Source organism: Mobula birostris, chromosome 8, assembly GCF_030028105.1.
Source record: "Mobula birostris isolate sMobBir1 chromosome 8, sMobBir1.hap1, whole genome shotgun sequence".
Classification (NCBI taxonomy): Eukaryota; Metazoa; Chordata; class Chondrichthyes; order Myliobatiformes; family Myliobatidae; genus Mobula; species Mobula birostris.
Window position 1 is genome coordinate 78,977,140 of NC_092377.1, and position 21,994 is coordinate 78,999,133.

General features: G+C 41.3%; 1 protein-coding gene across 14 annotated transcripts in view; it reads right to left on the reverse strand.

The window, feature by feature from the left end:
• Positions 1–21,994, reverse strand: part of plcb4a (phospholipase C, beta 4a) — a 568,665-nt gene that overhangs the window by 158,481 nt on the left and 388,190 nt on the right. For all 14 annotated transcript variants that reach the window (XM_072265513.1, XM_072265516.1, XM_072265515.1 and 11 more), the window contains 5 exons: positions 16,686–16,896; positions 12,561–12,654; positions 9,618–9,697; positions 9,428–9,512; positions 9,243–9,333 (listed from right to left, as the gene is read on the reverse strand). In XM_072265513.1, the coding sequence (XP_072121614.1) occupies positions 9,243–9,333; positions 9,428–9,512; positions 9,618–9,697; positions 12,561–12,654; positions 16,686–16,896 (561 nt within the window). The remainder of the gene's footprint in view (positions 1–9,242; positions 9,334–9,427; positions 9,513–9,617; positions 9,698–12,560; positions 12,655–16,685; positions 16,897–21,994) is intronic.

The following is a 21,994-nucleotide window of genomic DNA, read 5'->3' on the forward strand; positions in this document are numbered from 1 at the left end:
CCAATTCCCTATAGCCCTCGGTTCCCTGAGCTTTGGAAAGTCTTTAACTGCCTCCAGTGAGTGATCTTCATTAACCTACGCAATCAACTGGTTTAAAATGTGCCCGAATTTTTTTTTCTCTGCAAATCAAAATAATTAATTTTTTTTCTGGGGGAGAAAAACAAACTACTTCAGATTCCAAGGCAATTTATTAAGTGGGACTGGCTATTGAGCAGGCATTTGAGAGGAAGGGCAACTGAAGCTCACTCATGGGTGAGTAAAGGTGCAAGTTCTGATGATAAAAGCATGGAGACGCAACAAGGAGAAAACAATATACAGTAATTGCAAACCGAAGATACTCTATCAGCCAACTCTCAGTACAGGTTTCCCCCGCCATCCGACGGTAGAGCGTTCCTATGAAACGGTTCGTAAGCCAGAATGTCGTAAAGCAAAGAAGCAATTACCATTTATTTATATGGAAAAATTTTGTGAGCGTTCACAGACCCAAAAATAACCTACCAAATCATGCCAAATAACACATAAAACCTAAAATAACAGTAACATAAAGTAAAAGCAGGAATGATATGATAAATACACAGCCTATATAAAGTAGAAATACTTTTCCACAATCATTGCCTGAACTGTTCGCCGTAGTGGAAATCTCACGCAAGCGCTCTCAGCAAAAACACGGCGCAAGCGCTCTCCAGTAACCTTTAAGCTAATGAGCTGCCAAATAACACGTAAAAATACACAGCCTATATAAAGTAGAAATAATGTATGTACAGTGTAGTATCACTTACGGGAATCCGGAAGACAGCTGATGATGGTGTGTTAGGCTGAGTCGTCGGAGGTTGGGGTGGTGCAGTGGCCCCCACCCTCCAGGGAGCGAACCGATACCGATCCGTGAAGCATGCAGTGGTACAGCGGTAGCTGGGAGGCACATAGGACATCTTTAAGAAAAAAGCCGAAATAAACATGCTAATTAATTAGGTGCCGCCCGGCATGTAATTGTCAGCCCAGATCAGAGGCGATTGCCGATTGCATCGCCTCTGATCTGGGCCGACAATTACATGCCGGGCGGCACCTAATTAATTAGCATGTTTACTTCGGCTTTTTTCTTAAAGATGTGCTGTGTGCCTCCCAGCTACCACTGCATTCTCCGCGAATCGATATCTGTCCGCGGCCCGGGGGTTGGGGTGGTGGGAGGTAGAGGAGACTGGGGTGTCATCTCATCGTCGTCTGTTTCCATTAGGGCAGGCAGGTCATCTTCTTCTATCTCTGCCTGCCTCGATGTCGAAGGTCAAGGTTCGTCGTCGCTGTGGCTGACGTGGACCGCTTGAAAAACGACAGTATGCTTGACTGCTTAGCCTTGTGCGTTTTTCTATCATACCATTCTTTGTAAGGACTCAAACCATTTTGCAAATATGCCCTAAACCGATGTACCCTTTCAAAATTAAAGTCGTACTTTATCATTACTCTTTCGGTTTCGATTGTTATCCTTTCCTCTTCCAACTGCATCAGCTCTTCATCTATCAGTTCTTGGTCATGGGATGCCAAAACCTCTTCAACATCATCTTCGTCAGCTTCCACAAGCTAAACTCACTTTGTCCTTACTTCGTTCACCACGATCGAAACGCTTAATTATGTCTAGTTTTACGCTAAGTGTAACACCCTTACGAGCTCTTTTAGGCTTTTCTGATACCTTAGAACTCATCTTGCTAACGGCTGCTCACAGGCACGTGTTTAAGCTATGCCGGCGAGAATGCAGTTCCGAATCTGGGGGAGAGCGGCTGCTCGGGGCGCACGCTGCTTTATTTTTCATGCACTGCCTTTATCGCACGCTGCTTTTTTTTCGTAACAGTGAAAACACCTTCTGTTAGCGAAAACAGGGAACTAATGTAGGTCTTTCATAACAGTAAGGTTTGGTAAAGCGAACGTTTGAAAAGCGGGGGACACCTGTATGCTAAAACTTTGCTTAGTTACTTTATCAGATGTTTGAGTCACCGAGGTATAAAGCAAGAAAATATACTCATTTTAACGGTCAGCTAGATTTGTTTTAATCGAAGTTTCACTCTGCAACATTTTAAATTTATTTTGTCAGGGTTAATTTACAATCTCCTGTTCTTTCAGCTTTTCTATCTAAAAAACAATCTAGAGGTTAGCCTATTCATTGCTCATCCACTACACCTGCTCTCATCTGGAGAGGGACCACGGCACAAAATTCCTCAGGTAAGACAGCTGCAAACTATTTGACATGGGCTGTGGCAATGTAGGGTTTACTGACTGTGAGCAGCAAGCCCTGCCCTCAAAAACCAAGAGAAACATTAAGTGGCACTCAGGGAATTTGGAATTGATAAATGAGAGCCAGCACTAATTTGTTTATGGCAAATTCTGATGGACCAATCCAAGTAACTGTTCTGATGAGATAACAGAAGAGGTTGTGGAAGGGAATGCAGTGTTAGTCCTGTGCAAGACTCTCTTTTCCACTTCTGTGCCAAATCCCTTATACCTGAATTTTCTTTTATTTCAAATTATACTTTATTCAAAAATAAAATGATGTACAATAAACCATTCAATGACTCTCAATTCTTTACAGATGTTTCCATTACGGTCTATACATTTCCACACTTTTAGCCACCCACGTGGCACTCTGTTGTTTCACCTTTCGATACCATTGTTGAGGGGTATACTCCCCGCCACCCGACCCCTCCCACTCCCGCAGGAGAAGAACCCTAAACCGTGGACCTTCCCCACCGGGCCCTTGCGGTGGCTGCACCAAGTTTCAGTGCGTCCGTCAGCACGTACTCCTGCAGCCGAGAATGTGCCAGTCGGCAGCATTCTCCCACGGACATTTCCATGTGCTGGTAGATCATCAAGTTTCCGGCCAACCAAAGAGCGTCTTTCACCGAGTTGATGATCTGCCAGCAGCACCGGATGTTAGTCTCCATGTGAGTCCCCGAGAACAGCCCGTAGATCAGAGAGTCCTCTGTTACGCAGCTGGGGCTGAAGCATGACACTAGCCCGTCCATGCTCCTCCACACCCTCTCTGCGAACTCACAGTGTGCAAAGAAGTGGGTCACAGACTCCTCCTCACTGCAGTCCTTCCGTGGGCAGTGGGGTGTGGAGATGACGTTCCAGGCATACAGGAAGGATTTGACTGGGAGGGCCCCTCTCACCGCCAGCCAGGCGAGGTTCTGGTGCCTGTTGGTGAGGTCTGGCAATGAGGCATTTTGCCAGATGAACTGGATGGTTTGCTCAGGGAATCACCCCACTGTGTACATCACTTCCTTCTCCTGCAGTGCCTGCAGGACATTACGTGCCGACCACTGCCTGATGGCCCTGTGGTCAAAGGCGTTGTCCTGGAAGAACTTTTCTACGAAGGACAGGTATGGCGGCAATGATCAGCTGACTGGGGCATTGCGCGGGAGTGGGGCCAGACCCATCCTTCGTAGCCAGGGCGACAGGCTTATACCTAAATGTTTCAGACACTTATCTATATCCACCTTAAACATCTCTAATGACCTGGCCTCCCACCCTCTACAGCAGAGAATTCCAGATACACATTACCTTTAAGAGAAGAAATTTCAACCTTCCTTAATTTCAAATCAACAGCCTCCCAATTTGCAGCTATGACCCCTTCTTTGAGATTCTCCCTTAGAGAAAACTTATATTTTAACTTAATTAATTGGACGTGGATTTGCATAAAATTTTTCAATTTTATAGATAACTCAGTTTGTTTTAAAGGCAAATACTGAGTCACATGGATAGTAAGATGCTGGAAGAAGATACAGATGAGTTAGCTGAATGGGCAGATATGTAACTGATGAATTTTAATAAGGGAATTGTGGAATTATATCAGTAGAAATAAGGAGAGATGGTCCAGGCTAAATGGCAGAGTTCTCATGAGTGCGCAGGGGCAGCGGAAACCTATGTGCAATCTTAAAATAGAAAGGCAGGCAAAGAGAGGGTCAGGAAAATGTGGGTTTCTGGGATTCATAAACAGAGTTTCAGGAAGTCATGTTGAATTGTGTAGGTTTAGCTGGTTAGGCCAAACCTGGAGTACTATGTCAAGATTTAGCCATTGGTATTCAGGAAAGATGTGAAGGTCCTAGAGGGGTTACAGTAAGGATTTACTAGAATCGTTCCAAGAATGAGAGACTTCAGATACAAGGTTAGAATGGAGAAGATGAGGATGTTCTTCTTGAAAGAAAAATGGTAAACGGAACATAGAAAATAACAAGTGGCTTAGAGAGGATTGATGAAAGGAAACAGCTCCCATAAGCAGATGTTTCCAGGACCAGATTGGGAAAGAAAAATAAATCTGGAGATAGAAGGAAAGCTCAGAGGGTAATTGAGATCTAGAGCCCACTGTCTGTAAGAATGCTGTAAACAGAATCAATCTGTATCTTCACAAGGAAATTGGAAACCAGCTGTAAGGGAATAATTTGCAGAGCAATGACAGAGTAGAGGAACGAGACTGGTGGGATTCTCCTACTAGGGGACAGCAGGCATATTGGGCTAATATGCCTTCTTTTGTATTGTAACAATCTTCTTTAACTATCGATTTAACTTCTGGTCAAGTTATCCCCCCTAGTTTTAACAGTTCAATGACTGTCTCCAAGTCTGTCTGTCTGTCTAGGTACCATATCCGATACAGACTTTGGTGACCATGGTTTTCCATATAGATTTTATCCTTTGTTTTTTGGATGAATTCCATTTCTTCAATGTGTATCCACCTGGCTATGCTCTTGATGTACATAAGCCGAGGTCTTCCTCTAGGTTTACTCCACTCAATCTTTCCAGAGAGTATGAGTTTTTCTAGTTCATCTTTCCACATGATGTGTCCGAGGAATCTGAGTTGTCTTTCTCTTATTGTTGGTATGAGTGATCGAACTGCTTGGGCTCTTCTGAGAACTTCTTCATTTGATGTGTGTGTGGTCCATGATATTTTTAACATTCTCCTGTAGAACCATAATTCAGCTGCTTCTAGTCTCTTTTCCATTGCTGAAGAAATGGTCCAGCATTCACTTCCATAAGTCAGGATAGAATAAATGTAGCACTGCAGTATTCTGTTCTTAGTGTACATGCTCATCTTTCTGTCTGTTAATACAGTCTTCATTTTTTGGAAAGCTTCTTTCGCCATTGGCTATTCTGTATTTGATATCTGTGTTGCACCTGCCATCACTTGTTATTAGGCTGCCAAGATATTTGAATTTGTTGACTTGTTTGATGTTTGTATTTCGGATCTTGATCACACATTGTGGGATGTTTGTCTTTCTGGAGATGACCATGCTTTCTGTCTTCTTGGTGTTGATTGAGAGGCCTCTGCGATTACCTTCTGCTGCCACGATAGTGAGTAGTTCTTGAAGTTTTGTTTCTGAGTCAGCTATTAGTACAATGTCATCAGCATATCTGATGTTATTTATATTATGGCCTCCAACTGTGTATCCTTTAATGTCTTTGATACCTCTCAAGATATTTTCACTATACAGGTTGAATAAGTCTGCTGAAAAGACACAACCTTGCCTGACTCCTCTCATGATAGTCACATACTCATTTACTTCTCCTTCTATTCTGATGGATGCTGTCTGGTCCCAGTACAAGTTTCTTAAGAAACACATATCTTCCCCATCTATGTCAAGATCTTGAAGTATTTTCAGAAGATCTTGCTGTCTGACATTGTCAAAAGCTTTTGTATAGTCAATGAAACATAGGTAGATGTCTTTTTGTACCTGGATGGCTCGTTCACAGATCATCCGTAGCATGAAAATTGCATTTCTGGTTCCAGTGTTTTCCACAAAGCTGCATTGTTCTTCACTGATTTCTGGTTTTACGCAGCGTCTTGCTCTCATCATGATTACTCTGAGAATAATTTTTGCCACGTGGCTCATCAGGCTTATTGCACGATGTAACTCACATTCTGTTGCTCCCTCTTTCTTTGGAAGGGTGATGAACACTGATTTACTTAAATCATCAGGTATCTCCCCATGATCATAGATTTCATTTGCTATTTCTGTTATTTTCTCTATTCCAAAATCTTCTAAGGCCAGTATCATTTCAACAGCAATGTTGTCTGGACCAGTTGCTCTGTTATGTTTTGTTTTAATTACGGCTGCTTGAATTTATGATTTTAGAATGCTAGGTCCTTCAAGATTCTTCTTTCTGTTCGGTTTTTCTCCTCTTCAGTGTTCAAAAAGTTCTTTTATATATTCTGTCCATCTGTTTAGGAATTCCTCTTTGTTCATAATTAAGCTGCCATCTTTTGCCTCGAATCATCCACTTGCTGAGCAAGGTAATTTCCCCGTTAGTTCTCCAAGTACCAAAAAAATTAAAACACATGAACTACTAAAAAGAGTTAAAATTGAAATGGTCAAAAATATTCACATACCTCAAACAACCAAATGTGCCTTTATTAATTTCAATTCTAAATGTTGTAACTTTCCCTCATCCTTCTCCCTCACAATTCACAGAGAAACAGTGGACAATGTTGCAGGGTAACTGCAGAGGTTTACATTCTGTAGCTGAACATTAGTAAAAAATAAATGGCAGTGATGCTGTGGATGGTAGCCAGCAGTGCAGAAGGTCAGAACTTAAGTATCCTCATACAAGCAGGGGAGATCTAAACTAATCAGGGCCAATAAGTCTGGATATAATTACTGGCTTTTTAGCAAAAGATCCAAGCCATCATTTTGTCAATTCCTCGTAATGAGTTAACATCTCTCTTCTGCTAGAAACCTTCAAGCAGTGACTTGTGCATGTACAACATGGATCTCACAAATGGAAGTCACACAGATTATGAGCAAGCAAATTAAAAAAAAACTTTCGCTTTGAAGTAGTCCAATCACAAACAAAAGAAGATCTCCAGATGCTGGAAATCCAAGCAACACACACAAAACGCTGGAGGAACTCAGCAGGCCAAGCAGCAACTATGGAAAAGAGTACAGTCGACGTTTCGGGCCGAGACCCTTCATCAGGACTGGAGAAAAAAAGATGAGGAGTCAGAACCTGCGAAATAGCATGGATTTTTAATTTTAATTTCCTTGAAATCAACAAATTTTAAAATGTCAACTAAATATTGAAACAGTGATGCAGTTAGAGTGTCTAATCTACCAGGCTTTTGAAGTGTTGCACTACTGAATACATTCTCCTATTTTTGTCCACAGTGCTTGGAACTTTGCTCTTTCCCATACAACAGATATTCCATCAATAGCAAGACTTGAGCTCCTTGCTGTCTTACTACCCAAATACAGTCGTGCATTATAACAACAGACCCGTAATCCCTCTGTCCCAATTTATCAATGCTACCTTCACTTCAGCAAAGAAGCATAAATAAGATTGACAGCCACCGGGTTAGCACATTTCTGGGCCTCCCTTCCCACATACTAAAGTGTGGCACTACAGAGTACACTGGAAGTCTGAACTCCCAACTCCAGTTCTAAACTCAGCACCAAACCGAGTGGTGATTCCATAATACACTGAACTGATACACTTTTGTATCAGGCCCATCAGATTTACATCAATCATAGTTAACATGAGTAGTGTTCCCCTTTTCATCTAAATGGAGCTGTCACTTTCATTAAAAAGGTAAGTAAAATTAAGTGGTTTACTTTTCTGTTCTTTTAATTGTACTAATGCCTGTTAAATTTACATAACATGTTTTAAAATATTGTTACTTTAAATAACTTTGAAAGATTAAGATATACTTCAACTGTATCTAATTGTTGCTGATTATCATTAAATACAAACAATTAAAAAGGCTTCAAAACAGCAGGGAAGGCTATGAGGGTGATCTGGGGCAGTGCCTCGGGATTGGCTATCTGAAGCCCACTTGGCTTTCCTATATGTTTCCACCTTGTGGGATGGCCACAGCAGCAAGGTCTTCAGTACAATGAAAGCCGCACAGCAGCAACAAAATAATCTGTGTGGGGATCTTGGGGAAAGCAAACATGAAGTGTGAATTGGATCAAATATGATTCAGCCCATTAACAGAAAAGCAAATGACCTTTGAATGCTGTTTGAAGACTAATACAGACAGTAGCATTATTGGTAATAGTTTTTCTTTCATTGACTTCTGGAACCCAATATTTTGAGCTTAAAAACTAGGTGATTATGTTAGCTATTTCTTTTGGTTAATAACTCCAATGAAAAGAAAGGATGTGGGAAAATGTAAAATGACAGAACAGTTTCCAGATCAGAGAATGATCTTTTTAAACAAAGTGAGTTGAAATTCCTTCTCGCACAGGATAATGAATCATTCAAATTCTCTACCCCGAGGGTTGTGAAGTCTAGTTCACTGTAAGTATTTAAAGTAGAGTTTGACATATTTTTGAGATTGATTGTTTATGCATCCAACACAGAAAAGAAGCCAAGTGCTGGAGAAGGCCAGCCATTATCACATTGCATAGTGGGACAGACTTGCTGGGCCAGGTGGCCTCACCCTTGTCCTATTTTCTCATTTTCTTGTGTACACTTATAGAGTGCTTTTCACAGCCTCAGGAAATCTTTAAGTGTTACATAGCCAAAGAATTATCTTTTCAAGTGTAGTTGTCATTGTAAAGTAAAAACGCACAAGCCAATTTTTGTGCTCAAACTACTACCATTAACAACAATTTGCTTATGGCTACATGAATGATGCTGTGGGAGCCGATATAATGACTTTGAATGATGCTGTGAGATAAAATGTAGTCCAGAATACAGAAATGGCTTTCCTTTTCTTTTAGAATAGATTGAAATTTTACATCCCCCTGCATAAACCTACAAGGAGTGGTTTGAACGTCTCAGCTGGAAGACCTTTAATAATGCCGCACCCACGCCCTGAAATAGTGTACCATTTTGAGTTATAGTATCTGTTTTGATTATTGTATTTAAGCTTCTAAAGTTGGATTTTAACTTCAAACCCTCTGACTCAGAGTCGGCTGTGCCAATGATGTAATAGCTTACCAAAATGATGAACAAATAACATTTTAATCCTCTTCTCATTCCACAGGTACCAACATCACAAAATCTTTCTCAATCAAGTTTGTTCGCTTGAGTATCAGTAACACCACTGTACAAAGATAATTGCTCACCAGCCTCAGACAGTAATGCCATAAAATGTTAATAATTAGGTGAGACTTACTTTTACTCAAACTCCATCATCATAACTCTAGTAGCTAGCTGTAAGCATTCCTGTGAATTTTAATTTATTGGTAATCAAATCACCAATCAAAAGTATTTCTTTATTAAAATAATATAAAGATGTATTTTCTGCAGTTCCAACTTACTTGTTTCTACTTCAGGTTTCAATCTCTTATTTTTGATGAGTATTTTTCTTTTCAGATCATTTGGGGACGGAAGGGGTCGGCCAGCTTCAAGCTGCAAAGCAAAGTAACCGGCTCAACGTTTTGCACCAAGTTTTCAGTTCAACAATTTTAAAATATATTTTCTATGTACATAATAATAACCATACTGGATGGAATTCCAGGGGCTGCTTCAATAAAAGGTCTCCAAAAATGTCTTCACAATACTTAGCCATCTTGTGCTGCTGGGGTTTACTGTAAAATAGGAATATTTAGCATTGTAGAATAGTTACATCACTCAGCTGACAACATTAACGTGACAGCAGAAAACTATTTATCAGACTTTATCCAGACTCTTACCTGCAATGATTTTCAAAAGATAGAATGACAGGGTATTCTGATGTTACAAATGCTGTTTCTTTGATGGCTTGAATTACATCCTGTCAGCAAAACAATACCAAAATACACGTCTTAAAAATTGATTCATTAACTTTCGTTGAATACTCAGAATTCCCATTCTAAAATTTCCAATTTTTTTCTTATCAATCTTCAAATGATCACATTGCAGTCATTAATACTGCTGTTTATCAAATGCATGGAAATCACATCTTCTGTTACATATATTGAAAGGAAAATGATCAAAATGGATAAAAATATTTCATAACTCAACTTAAAAATTGGCAGAGGTCGTGATGATTGATTCAATTACCAAAACATTATTTACTGTTGCAGTTAATGACTTGAAATTAATCCTATCTCTCATATTTCCTGATGACATAGGAGTCCATTTAGCTCATCAAGTAAACAAATAATAATCATGATGGCGCCCAGCTGCGGTCTCCATAGAGGTCAGGGGTCAGATTTAGTTAGGTTTCATTTTGTTTCTTTTTAAGCTCTATAGGGTTGGTTTTGGGGATAAAGAGGGGAGTTAGAGATCAGGTAATGTTTAGGGATAGGGATGAGGAGGAATTAGAGTACAGGGCAGAATTTAAGTCTAACTGTCTGCTCCTGTGTTTGAAGGCCAGCGATGCAGGCGTGGTTGGATATCCGGCCAGCCAACCAGCGAGGACATTTGGTGTCCCATCATTGGTGAGTCTGTTGTTCAAGGCCTGGAGTTTAGGCCCTCATTTACAATTCTTATTCGTCATCATTTACGAGCTTTGGGCCAATACCGAAGATCGAAGACCTAAAGTCGATCGGAGGTCCTTATTGAAGCAAAAAAGGCCGATTGAAGGTCCATATTGAAGCCCAAAGGCTGATCAGAAGTCAAGGCTCAATGATTGGAATCCCAAGTCCGTGAATCTCTTGACCTGGGGAAGTCGTGGCACAGTGTCTACAAATCCACAAGTCCGCTAGAGGCTGAAGATGGCCTGTCCTGGGGTTAGAGGGAGTGCGAGTGTGAGAGAGCGTGAGTGAGTGTGTGTGTGTGTGTGTGTGTGTGTGTGTGTGTGTGTGGCTTGTTTTGCTGTGTTCTGTTAAGCATTGTGGGCATTCTACGATACTATGTTGGCACCAGAATATGTAGCAACACTTGCAGGCTAGCACCAGCACATTCTTGCGTATGTTGGTTGTTACTACTAAAGACACATTTCACTGTTTATTTCAATGTACATGTGATAAATCTAAATCCAGTCTATTCAAGCCACTCTGTTATTGGAATGCAATATCATAAACCAAGGCAGTGTATGCCCCAAGCAGTGTACAAGCTTAAGGAATCATATCCCAAGTCACTATGTTAAAACTCTTGAGAGCTTACCAGGCATCAAAGGCACTTTAAGTGTCTCTGGTGGAGATGAGGAAAAACTATTCAAAGAGGTTTAAAATTGTAAACATTATTTTGATTATATCAAAATATTACAAGTAATTAAAAAAAATAAAGTACAGTTAGTCAAGATTTTATCCCAGGTTTGGGGAACAGTTTGAGAATAGGTCTAGACTCAATGGGCTAAACCAGCGGTCCCCAACCACTGGGCCGTGGACCGGTACGGGGCCACAGAGCATGCGCTACCAGGCCGTGAGGAAACAATATGATTTGGCGATATGAGTCAGCCGCACCTTTCCTCATTCCCTGTCCCGGTCACTGATCAGCCATTACACATGCGAGGTCATGACCCGCGCGTCATCCATGTCAGGGTGGGAAGGAGATCAACTCCTCCAGCTTGCAAATGACGACGGGCTGAAAATTATGTTTGACATAACATCTCTGTTGGCATTCTGGATCAAAGTCCAGGCTAAGTATCCTGAGATAGCCACGAAAGCACTGAAAACGTTGCTTTCATTTCCAACATTTTTCTATGAAGCGGAGTTTTCTGCAATGAATGCAACGAAAACTAAACTGTGGAATAGACTGGACATAAGGATCCCCCTTCGAGTATCGCTGTCTCCCATCACTCCTCGATAGGACCGTGTTGGTGCAGGGAAACAAGCCCAGGGCTCCCACTGATTCAGCGATATTGGTGTGTTGCAATGATTTTATATGTTCATACGGGGGAAATACGTGCTGTGTGTTTAATATCCAAATGTTACTTAAAATGTTATGATGCTATTGACTTATAAGTGACCCTATAACAATTACAGCACAGAAACAGGCCATCTCGGCCCTTCTAGTCCGTGCCGAACGCTACTCCCACCTAGTCCCGCCGACCTGCACACAGCCCATAACCTTCCATTCCTTTCCTGTCCATATACCTATCCAATTTTTCTTTAAATGATAATATCGAACCTGCCTCTACCACTTCTACTGGAAGTTCGTTCAACACTTCAAGCTCCCCTGTCCTCCCCTGATAATTGACTTATCACTGTATTCATGCGAGGAAAATATGCGCTGTGTGTTTAATATTAAATTTGTTAGATAAGCCCTTTTAGAAACAAAATTGAGTGTATTACCCACTTATCACCTATATTCCAGTAGTGATTAACGCCCACCCCCACGAACAGAATTGCCAAAAAGGATTTGCGGGGCGAGAACCGGCAGGTCACGAAGCGCATGCGCACTGGTGCCCGCGCAAGGCTTCATGGCCATTGTAGTCTTTCTGGGTAAACAACGCGTTTGACTGCTATCTTGTCTGTTGGCAACCCTACACCCCCCCCCCCCCCCACCCCGGTCGGCCAGTCCGCAAGAATATTGTCAATATTAAACTGGTCCGCGATGCAAAAAAGGTTGGGGACCTCTGGGTTAAACAGTATACTTTTAAGAAACATGAGAAAATTGATCTTAGACCTTCCACTACCTTATCCAAAATTATATAAAGTATAAAGATTAACAATAAAATTCTGTTAATAATCCACCAAGACCAGCTTTACCTTAAAAAGAATATCTGTGCACATCGCCTTGCCGTGTGTTATTATTGGCTCCTGGTCTTCCCCTTTTCCATCCCAGCAATCTAATTCAATACATCTGATGAAACAAAATAAGCGCTTCAAACAAAATATATTGCCATGAAAGCACGATGCACATAGCATTTAAATTCACAACAACATGTTTAGAATAAGATGCAAGACAAAGTACTAGAGTAGCAACCACAAGTCTAAACTCTGAGTCACAAAGGGATAGAACATGGAAGAGACCTTCTACCTCACTGACTCTGTGCTGACTATTCATTTTTCTGCTAATTCTATAACAACCCATTTTATTTCCTCATTTTCCCATTGATTTCCTCTGAATTTATCTAGCTTCTGCTAACTTATGGTCAAAAGGAAACCTTGTAATCAACATTTGCTGCATTACTTCAAAATACTGCCAAATGTTATTGTCCACAAACATGACACAAGCCATAATTGAAATACAGCCAACTAAAATCATAAGATACATATTTAATGATCACGCTTTTTCATTTAATTTTCCCACAATTTCCTTAAATCTGTCAAAGATATTACTGTGAAATGCATTTGACCTCAGTGTTGCAGGATGGTAGAGTGGTGCAATAGGCAGAGCTTTATCATCACAGCTCCAGCAACCCAGGTTTGATCCTGACCTCAAGTGCTCTCTCAGTAGAGTTTGCATGCTCTCCCTGTGAGGGTTTTCTCTGGGTGCTCTAGTTTTCCCTGATATCACAAAGAAATGCTGGTTGACAGATTAATTGGACACCGAAAATTACCCCTCGTGTAAGATAGTAGAATCGGAGCGATAAGGGAGAGAATTGTTAATAATTTTGAGCCCCATATCAAAGGAAAGATGTGATGGCTCTGGAGAGGATCCAGAGGAGATTAACACGAATGATCCAGGGAATGAAGGGTTTAATGTATCAGTACCATCTGATGCCACTGGACATGTACTTACTAGAGTTCAGAAGAGCAAGGGTATCTTATTGAAACCTGCAAGATACTGAAAGACCTGGAGAGAGTAACAGGAACTTTCCGTTAGTAGCAGAGTTTAGTGTCAGTGGATAGAGCCTCAGAATAAAGGGGCGGCCCTTGTAAACTGAAATGAGGAAGAATTGCTTGAGTCAGAAGATGGTGAATGTGTGGAAATCTTTTGTCACAGAGAGCTGTGAAGGCAAAGTTACTGGGTGCATTTAAGGCAGAGATTGATAGGTTCTTAATTGATAGGGGGTTAAGGGTTATCAGAAAAAGGCAGGAAAAAAGGGTTGATAAAAAAAAGCCATGATTGAATTCTGTTTCTATGATCTTATTGGTTTTTGGGTGATGGGATTTGTTGAAGATTTGATGAGCTGAATAGCTTCCTTCTATCCCATAAGAAAACATGAGTTCTTTTAATCAATGGTTTTTCAGAAGCACTCCAATGTAATTAAATAAATGTCACTATCTTGAAAGACAGATAGTTCTTTTATAAAATTGTAGGAATGAAATAACTTATGGCAGCGTTTCTAACAAACATTTTTTATTTGAAATTCCTCATCAGTATTTTACCTGGTTATTACATCAGAGCGAAATTGTCCGCTAACCGGAGAAATTCCGGATGTGACGTACCTTTCCTTTATTTACCAAAAAGCCATAAATGCACTGAATTGGAGCTAAAATCTTCAAACTTGACCTTGTAAAAGCCAATAAACAGTGAACCAGATGCAATAATGATTAAATTCTGCATAGCAGGTCAAGATTTTTACTGCTATGCTGTAGGTATTTCATTTTCGCAGTTCTGTAAGAACAGTCTGTTCTGCTTTTAGCATGTTTGAGTTTGAGCAAAAGATAGGGGGCGATGTTGTTCAACTTAGGAATGCTGTGTCAGTCAATCAGGATGGTGGAATTAGGAGAAGGTTCTAGAGAGTGCTGGGCGAAGAGGTTTTTGTGACGGACACTGCTGTGGGTCAAGGTCTTTTTGGCGGGAGCTGGGAGAAGACAGGAGGAAAGATGGCTAAGGATGCTGTCCCTGTTGCACAAGGTTCTTTGTGCAGATGAATGGCGGCTTCAAGGAGGAAGGACCAATATTTCCATGGGGGAGCCTGTTTGTTCAAGCTGGATTTCATGCGACATTCAGAAGGTGGTGTGTGCTTTCACGCAGACCATGGGTCTAGCACGTGAGTAAAAGACAACTTCAAGATGAATTCCAACTTATGTGCACATTTGGACTAGGTTAACGGTAATAGGTTCTTTTAAATTTTTTTCCTTTTCTTTTTCTACTAACTGCTCAATAAAGCTGACATTTGTAAATAAACTTTCTTTATAATTGTATGCAGTGTACAATCTGTTATTTCTTGTCGATGGTTCATTGCATAGGGACAGTATTGACACAGTATTCACACAGATCACGATTCAGGAGGTCGAAACATCCCAATTTCCTGGTTTTGGTGGAACCCAAGTCATTTCGATCCTAGACGTACGGAATTTGGGAAAGGTGGTTTTCTCACCGCTGAGTCCAGTTGCTGTTAGCAAGGGGCTTACAAGCCGCATCTCTTGAGACGCCCGGTAAAATGAGGTTTCAATTATTTTGTTAACAAAGATCTTATTGCAAGAATTTCCACTGCTGGAAATTGCTGGGCAGTACACCAATATCTTGTCTTTTACTTAAGCTATTATTTCAGAAGTGCTTTGTAATGATCTATTTTGAAATTTGTGCTGGAGGTGCTTTGCAATTGTGAGTATTCTGAACCTGTGACATTCTCCTTCTGCTCAGGAGCATCTGCGCTCTATTGCAGAGTACCAGAACTTTGTGATCATCTAATTTGCAATGCATAACAGCTGTTGCACTTTCAAGGGCAATATTGTTCAAGCTGTCAACCATCTACCAATCAAGACTGATATGGTAAAGCGATTTGACAATTCTTCAGCATCTGTTAGCAAAGAATTAATAGAAATGTTGGAAGGGCTTTAACATCAGTTCAATGTGAGCCAAGATTTCTTTTGAAGGGAAGTCAATAAAACCAGTCACCTTGGAGAATGTGCTCCATTGATTGTTCTGCTTGAGTGCTTAGACACTCCTGAGCAAAAGGAAAATGCCACAGAGTATATAAGTTTGCAATACATTTCCACTACACATCTCAGTCACTTGTGACATTATCCTGCCACGTCTGGTGTGGAAATTGAATCTTATTTATCTGGATCTTTGCTTTTCTAGAACATATATTCAAAATTTTGGTCTCTTATATTGTCTTACATAACAGAATAAAAATGACTGGCAATTGTTTTTCCATACAGTTTATAAGTTGATGGAGACCATAGTTAGAAACAGCTTTCAGTTACATTGCTGGATAAAATGAATCAAGTTGACAAAAAGTCAAAACATTGAAATGCAGTGGAATGAACTTAAAAACAAAGTAATTACTTTTGTTGGAGTCAAGTTGACTCATGAATTATAATATTTTTTAAGTGAATACACTTGCGAACACAAAACTTCAGTCAGACCTCAAAAAGTACACCTGAGTCAGTTAGATCAAGACCACAAGTATAAACTAAAATACTGATTAACAAGGACAATGGAATATGGAAATGTGACCAAGAAAGGTTAATTTTTCAAGAATAATCACAGGAAGAGGAGATAGGAGATAGTAAAGTTAACTGTTTCAATGTGAAATTGAAAAAGAAACACAAACAACCCCTGAAACTACAGTTAGGCAGATCATAAGGATCCAAGGAACTGATCTCAGAACCAGCTCAGAGCATCTTCACCTTTATATTTTGTTCAAGGCCTACAGTACTTTCCAAGGAAGAGATGAGAGGCTGACAAGGCACGAAAGGTAGGACAGGCAATATCAATTAAACAAAAAGACTATCACTAACTGCTATCCTAATTTTTCATAAGAAATGCTGCATACAGCCCAGACACAGGATATACGGTGAAATCCAGTGCTGTGATCTCTTCGTCTAGATCCTGCACTTTGATATTCAGGGGGCCTGGATTCTGTTGTGGGTAGAGGTGAAGAAGAGGCGGTGGAGGATCAATTACAAATGAGTATTACAATGTTGTTAGCTTCCTTAAAAACTCATGCAGAAATAACTTTTTAAAGGTATTCCAAACACATTATGACTAACCTGCATCCGGATAAAAGGACTTGTCTGTACATCTCTACAGAGGATTTGCCTCCAAACTGCCTGCCTATGAGATACGTATTATGAGAGGAACTGATAAAGTAATGGGAGAGAGGTTGGTCCATTTCTTGATACAACTCCAACCGATCAAGGAAGACGGGTGCATTTTCATCTGACATCAGATACCTGCAGAACCCATCACACGACATATTAGCTGCAAAACAAAATTGATAGTTTTAATTCAAATCAGACCACTTGATTCAGAAATCTGTGTCAATGTCGTATTGTACATTAATAAAGCATCTCTAATTAGGTCTGTGCAACCAACCAGAACTGATTAATGTGCTCCAAAGATTTGACTCTATGCTGAAAATGTCACTCTCCCCTTAACAGAAGCCAATGGAAACAATGTCATATGAAGAGCCTAATTCTGTATTCACTGTTGCATCGATTAAAAAAAAACAACCCGGCACATCATAATGCAAAACTATGCATTCTAAGAAGTGATGCAATGACACTTTAAGTACCGCAGTGTATGCGCAGAAATACAATTTCAACTAACTTTTAGTGCTTTCAATTCCACTCTTTAAGGCCAGAACAGAGTTTTATAAAACACCAACCATGACACAGCATATTCCACAGATACTCAAGTTTATTTGTTTTCCTCCCCTTAAATAATGCCCCTGAAAGTCATCCTATGCACAAAATGCAGCTGCTGAAGAATATTGCCACATACATTGTGACGAATGCTGTCTGCTGAATACCTGCATGAAAGTAATAATGCTGCAATATGTAACACTATTGCCCTATTCCATTATCAGAGGACAGCAGCAGGTAAAACTCTTGCAATGGAAATATCATCACCATCTTTATGTACCATGTCGTATGACGTGGGCAATCATGGTCTCATGACCATGACTGTTCTTGGCATATTGTTCTAGAGAAGTGGTTTGCCATTGCCTTCTTCTGCGCAGTGTCTTTACAAGATGGGTGACTCCAGCCATTATCAATACTCTTCAGAGATTGTCTGCCTGGCGTCAGTGGTCTCATACCAGGACTTGTGATATGCACTAGCTGCTCATACCATCTACCACCTGCTCCCACGCTTTCATGTGACCTTGACCGGGGGCTAAGCAGGTCCAAGGGTGACCTGCAGGTTAGTGGAAGGAAGGAGCGCCTTACACCTCCTTTAGTAGAAACATATCTCCACCCCACCACCCAAAGAAAACAATCATTATTTATTGGGCAAAATCTACCAGAAGCAGGAGTAAGGTAATGTACTGCTCTGAGTTGTAAGGAACTGCTTTCCTGCCCTACTGACTGCTTGCTAAGGATGGAAAGAGAACAAAGGATCAAGAAATATAGATACTTAATTCCTTGAAAGGTAGATAGAAAGTGAAGAGAATTTTTGGCATATTGGCCTTTAGAAATCAGAGCACTGAAGTACAGGAGTTGGGACGTTACGTAGAAGTTGCATAAGATGTTGATGAAACCAAATTTGGAGTATTGTGCAGTTCTGGTCACCTACCTACAGGAAAAAACATAAATAAGATTAAGAGTATAGAGAAAATTGACAAGAATGTTGCTGGAACTTGAGGATCTGAGTTTCAGGGAAAGGTTGAATAGGTTAGGACTTTAATGTTCTAAAACGTAAGAGAAAGAGGGGAGGTTTGATAGGAGTATACAAAATTATGAGTGGTATAAATAGAGTAAATGGAAGCAGGCTGTTTCCACTGACGTTGGGTGAGAATAGAACTGGAGGTTATAGGCTATGGGTGAAAGATGAAATATTTAAAGGGAACCTGAGGGAGAATTTCTTCACTTAGAGGGTGGTGCGAGTGTAGAACGAGTTGCCAGTGGAAGTGGTGGATGGATGCTGGCTCAATTGCAACATACAAGAGAAATTTGGATAAGTACGTGGATGGGAGTGGTATTGACGGCTATGGTCCAGGTGAGTCTAGGCAGAATAATAGCTTGACATGGACTAGATGGGCCAAAGGGCTCATGTCTGTACTGTAGCACTCTATAACTAAGAAAACCCAACAATTCAGCAGTAGGGACAATTCCAACATAGTGAATGAGCAAGCATACATGAAGGGGTAGACTATTCCCAAAACAGGAGGTTAGGGGTTTGGAGTCTACCTCGCACCTGTTGAAGTACTGAACCAGCATCTGTCCCTGCCTCTCTAGGGGCTTCAGGTCAAGGCTCTTCCTTCAGGTGGGCATGAAGTTTTCACAGACTGCTGGCACCCAATTTGGGAAGTGTACAGAAAAATGGTTAACTGCAGTGAAAGATCAGCTTTGTTCATGAGACATGTAGTGCAGGAAATCTGCATACAGAGGTCAGCTGGAAACTGTTAGAGATTGCATATATCAGCTGCCAGAAAAGTTGTGAAGCAGCAGTGTTTAGAAGGATAATGAGCTTTACCTCCTCAAGCACTCCTGAAATCTTACTCGAAGATATACTGCTCTTCTGAGAGAATGAAGCTCATTAAAGCCCCCTAAACTTCCTTAGCCCTTCTCTGCCTTTCCCTGGTTGTGCTGGACACCACGGATGAAACTCCCCCAAGAAGTGTTCATCCAGGATTACAACCACTGCTGACTGTAAAGAGACAACTCCCAGCACTTATCAGTAACCAATAATCTCATTTGTACAGGTCAATAGCAAGGACCATTAAGGTAGGCTGTGCCAGAGGCTTTGGGATGAAAAGACATTCTGTATAGTTGGTTCAGTGAGTGCTAATAATTATTTAATTTCTGGCTCTCACCATTCAAGTTTTATCACTGAATCACCATTACATCTTTACACCTTCCGCAGCACTGAAGAATAAAGGAAAATACACTGTCCATCACTAATGCCCAGTTGGGAGTTCAGGGTCATGGGGTGGGGGAGAAAAGAAGAGGGGGTTGGGAAGGATAAACACAGAAAACATGCAGCACAATATAGGCCCTTCGAAACACAAAACTGTGCTGAACATGTCCCTACCTTAGAACTACCTAGGCTTTACCCATAGCCCTCTATTTTTCTAAGCTCCATGTAGCCATCCAGGAGTCTCTTAAAAGGTTCTATCGTTTCCCCCTCCTCTACCGCCGCTGGCAGCCCATTCCACGTACTCACCACTCTCTGCATAAAAAACTAACCCCTGACATCTCCTCTGTACATACTCCCAATCACCTTAAACCTGTGCCCTCTTGTGGCAGCCATTTCAGCCCTGGGAAAAAGCCTCTGACTATCCACACGATCAATGCCTCTCATCATCTTATACACCTCTATCTGGTCACCTCTCATCCTCCGTCGCTCCAAGGAGAAAAGGCCAAGTTCACTCAACCTGTTTTCATAAGGCATGCTCCCCAATCCAGGAAACATCCTTGTAAGTCTTCTCTGCACCCTTTCTATGGTTTCCACATCCTTCCTGTAGTGAGGCAACCAGAACTGAGCATAGTACTCCAAGTGGGGTCTGACCAGGGTCCTATATAGCTGCAACATTATATAAGATTTGATTGATAAATAACGGTTCGATTGATATCTGGGGGTAGGGAAAGATTCGATATGGGCAGAGGGCCACATAAGGCCCAAATAGTTTGAGAGAGGTTAAAGTCTGGAGATCAATGTGTCGTTCGTGGAGGAGAGGTGATCTATGTCAAAGATCAGGTTAATATAGACATCAGAGAGTCCGAGGGTAGTCTTCAATTCTTCAGGACACTTCTACTATCCATGTCTTGTCCAACCAGCAACTGATGTTAGAACTCCTTAGCATATCATTCACCATCACTGCAAGATTTTGCTCACCTCTACTGACGCTATCATACATGAATTTGACACCCTGAGTCCCAACTACAGTATCATATTTGGAATCTCACCTTTCACACACAGTAAACTACAACTCATTCCGAACATTACTGGCTACATAAACACAGAGATTCTACAGATGTTGGAGATCCACAGGAACACACACAAATCCTGTGGGAACTCAGTAGGTCAGGCAGCATCAATGGAAATACTTTATACTTTATTGTCGCCAAACAATTGGTACTAGAACGTACAATCGTCACATCGATATTTGATTCTGCGCTTCACACTCCCTGGATTACAAATATTAACTATTAAAGATATTAAAAATAGTTAAAATTAGTAAATATTAAAAATTTAAATTATAGATCATAAATAGAAAATAGAAAAATGGGAAGTAAGGTAGTGCAAAAAAAAAACCGAGAGGCAGGTCCGGCCCAGACCTGGGTCAGGATCCGTTCAGCAGTCTTATCACAGTTGGAAAGAAGCTGTTCCCAAATCTGACCGTACAAGTCTTCAAGCTCCTGAGCCTTCTCCTGGAGGGAAGAGGGACGAAAAGTCGGTTGGCTGGGTGGGTCATGTCCTTGATTATCCTGGCAGCACTGCTCCAACAGCATGCGGTGTAAAGTGAGTCCACGGACGGAAGATTGGTTTGTGTGATGTGCTGCGCCGTGTTTATGACCTTCCGCAGCTTCTTTCAGTCTTGGACAGGACAACTTCCTTACCAGGTTGTGATGCATCCTAGAAGAATGCTTTCTATGGAGCATCTATAAAAATTAGTGAGGGTTTTAGGGGACAGGCCAAATTTCTTTAGTTTTCTCAGGAAGTAAAGGCGCTGGTGGAAATGAGTAAATGGTCAATATTTCGCGCAGAGACCCTTTCTCCAAGACAGGAAAGAAATGGGGAAAACACCACAGTAAAAAGGTCAGGGGAAGGAGGATGGAAGGAGGATGAGCTGGAAGCTAATAGGCCAGGTTGGTGAGAAAGGTAAAGGGCTGAAGAAGGAGAGTCTGATAGGAGAGGAGAATGGAGGTTGGCAGAAAGGAAAGAAGGTGGGACACCAGAGGGAGGTGATAGGCAGGTGAGGAGAAGAGGCCAAAGTGGGGCTAAAGAAGAGGCAAGGACAGAGAAATTTACATTCATGCCATCAGTTTGGAGGCTACCCAGACGGAATTTGAGGTGTTGCTCCTCCACCCTGAGGGTGGCCTCATCTTGGCAAAAGAGGAAGTCATGGACTGATATGTCAGAACGGGAATGGGGATGGGAATTAAAATAGTTGGCCACTGGGAAATTCTGCTTTTGGGGGATGTAGTGGAGGTGCTTGAAAATGCAGTCCCCCAATTCACGCCAGGTCTCACTAACGTAGTGGAGCACCAGACAGATGACCCCAACAGGGGAGGGAAGAATGGACAAGGGAAGCATGGATGGAGTGATCCCTGTGGAGAGTGGGGAGAAGGTAAAAATGTATTTGGTGGTAGGATCCCAATAAAGACCACTGAAGCTGCTGAGAATGATGCATTGG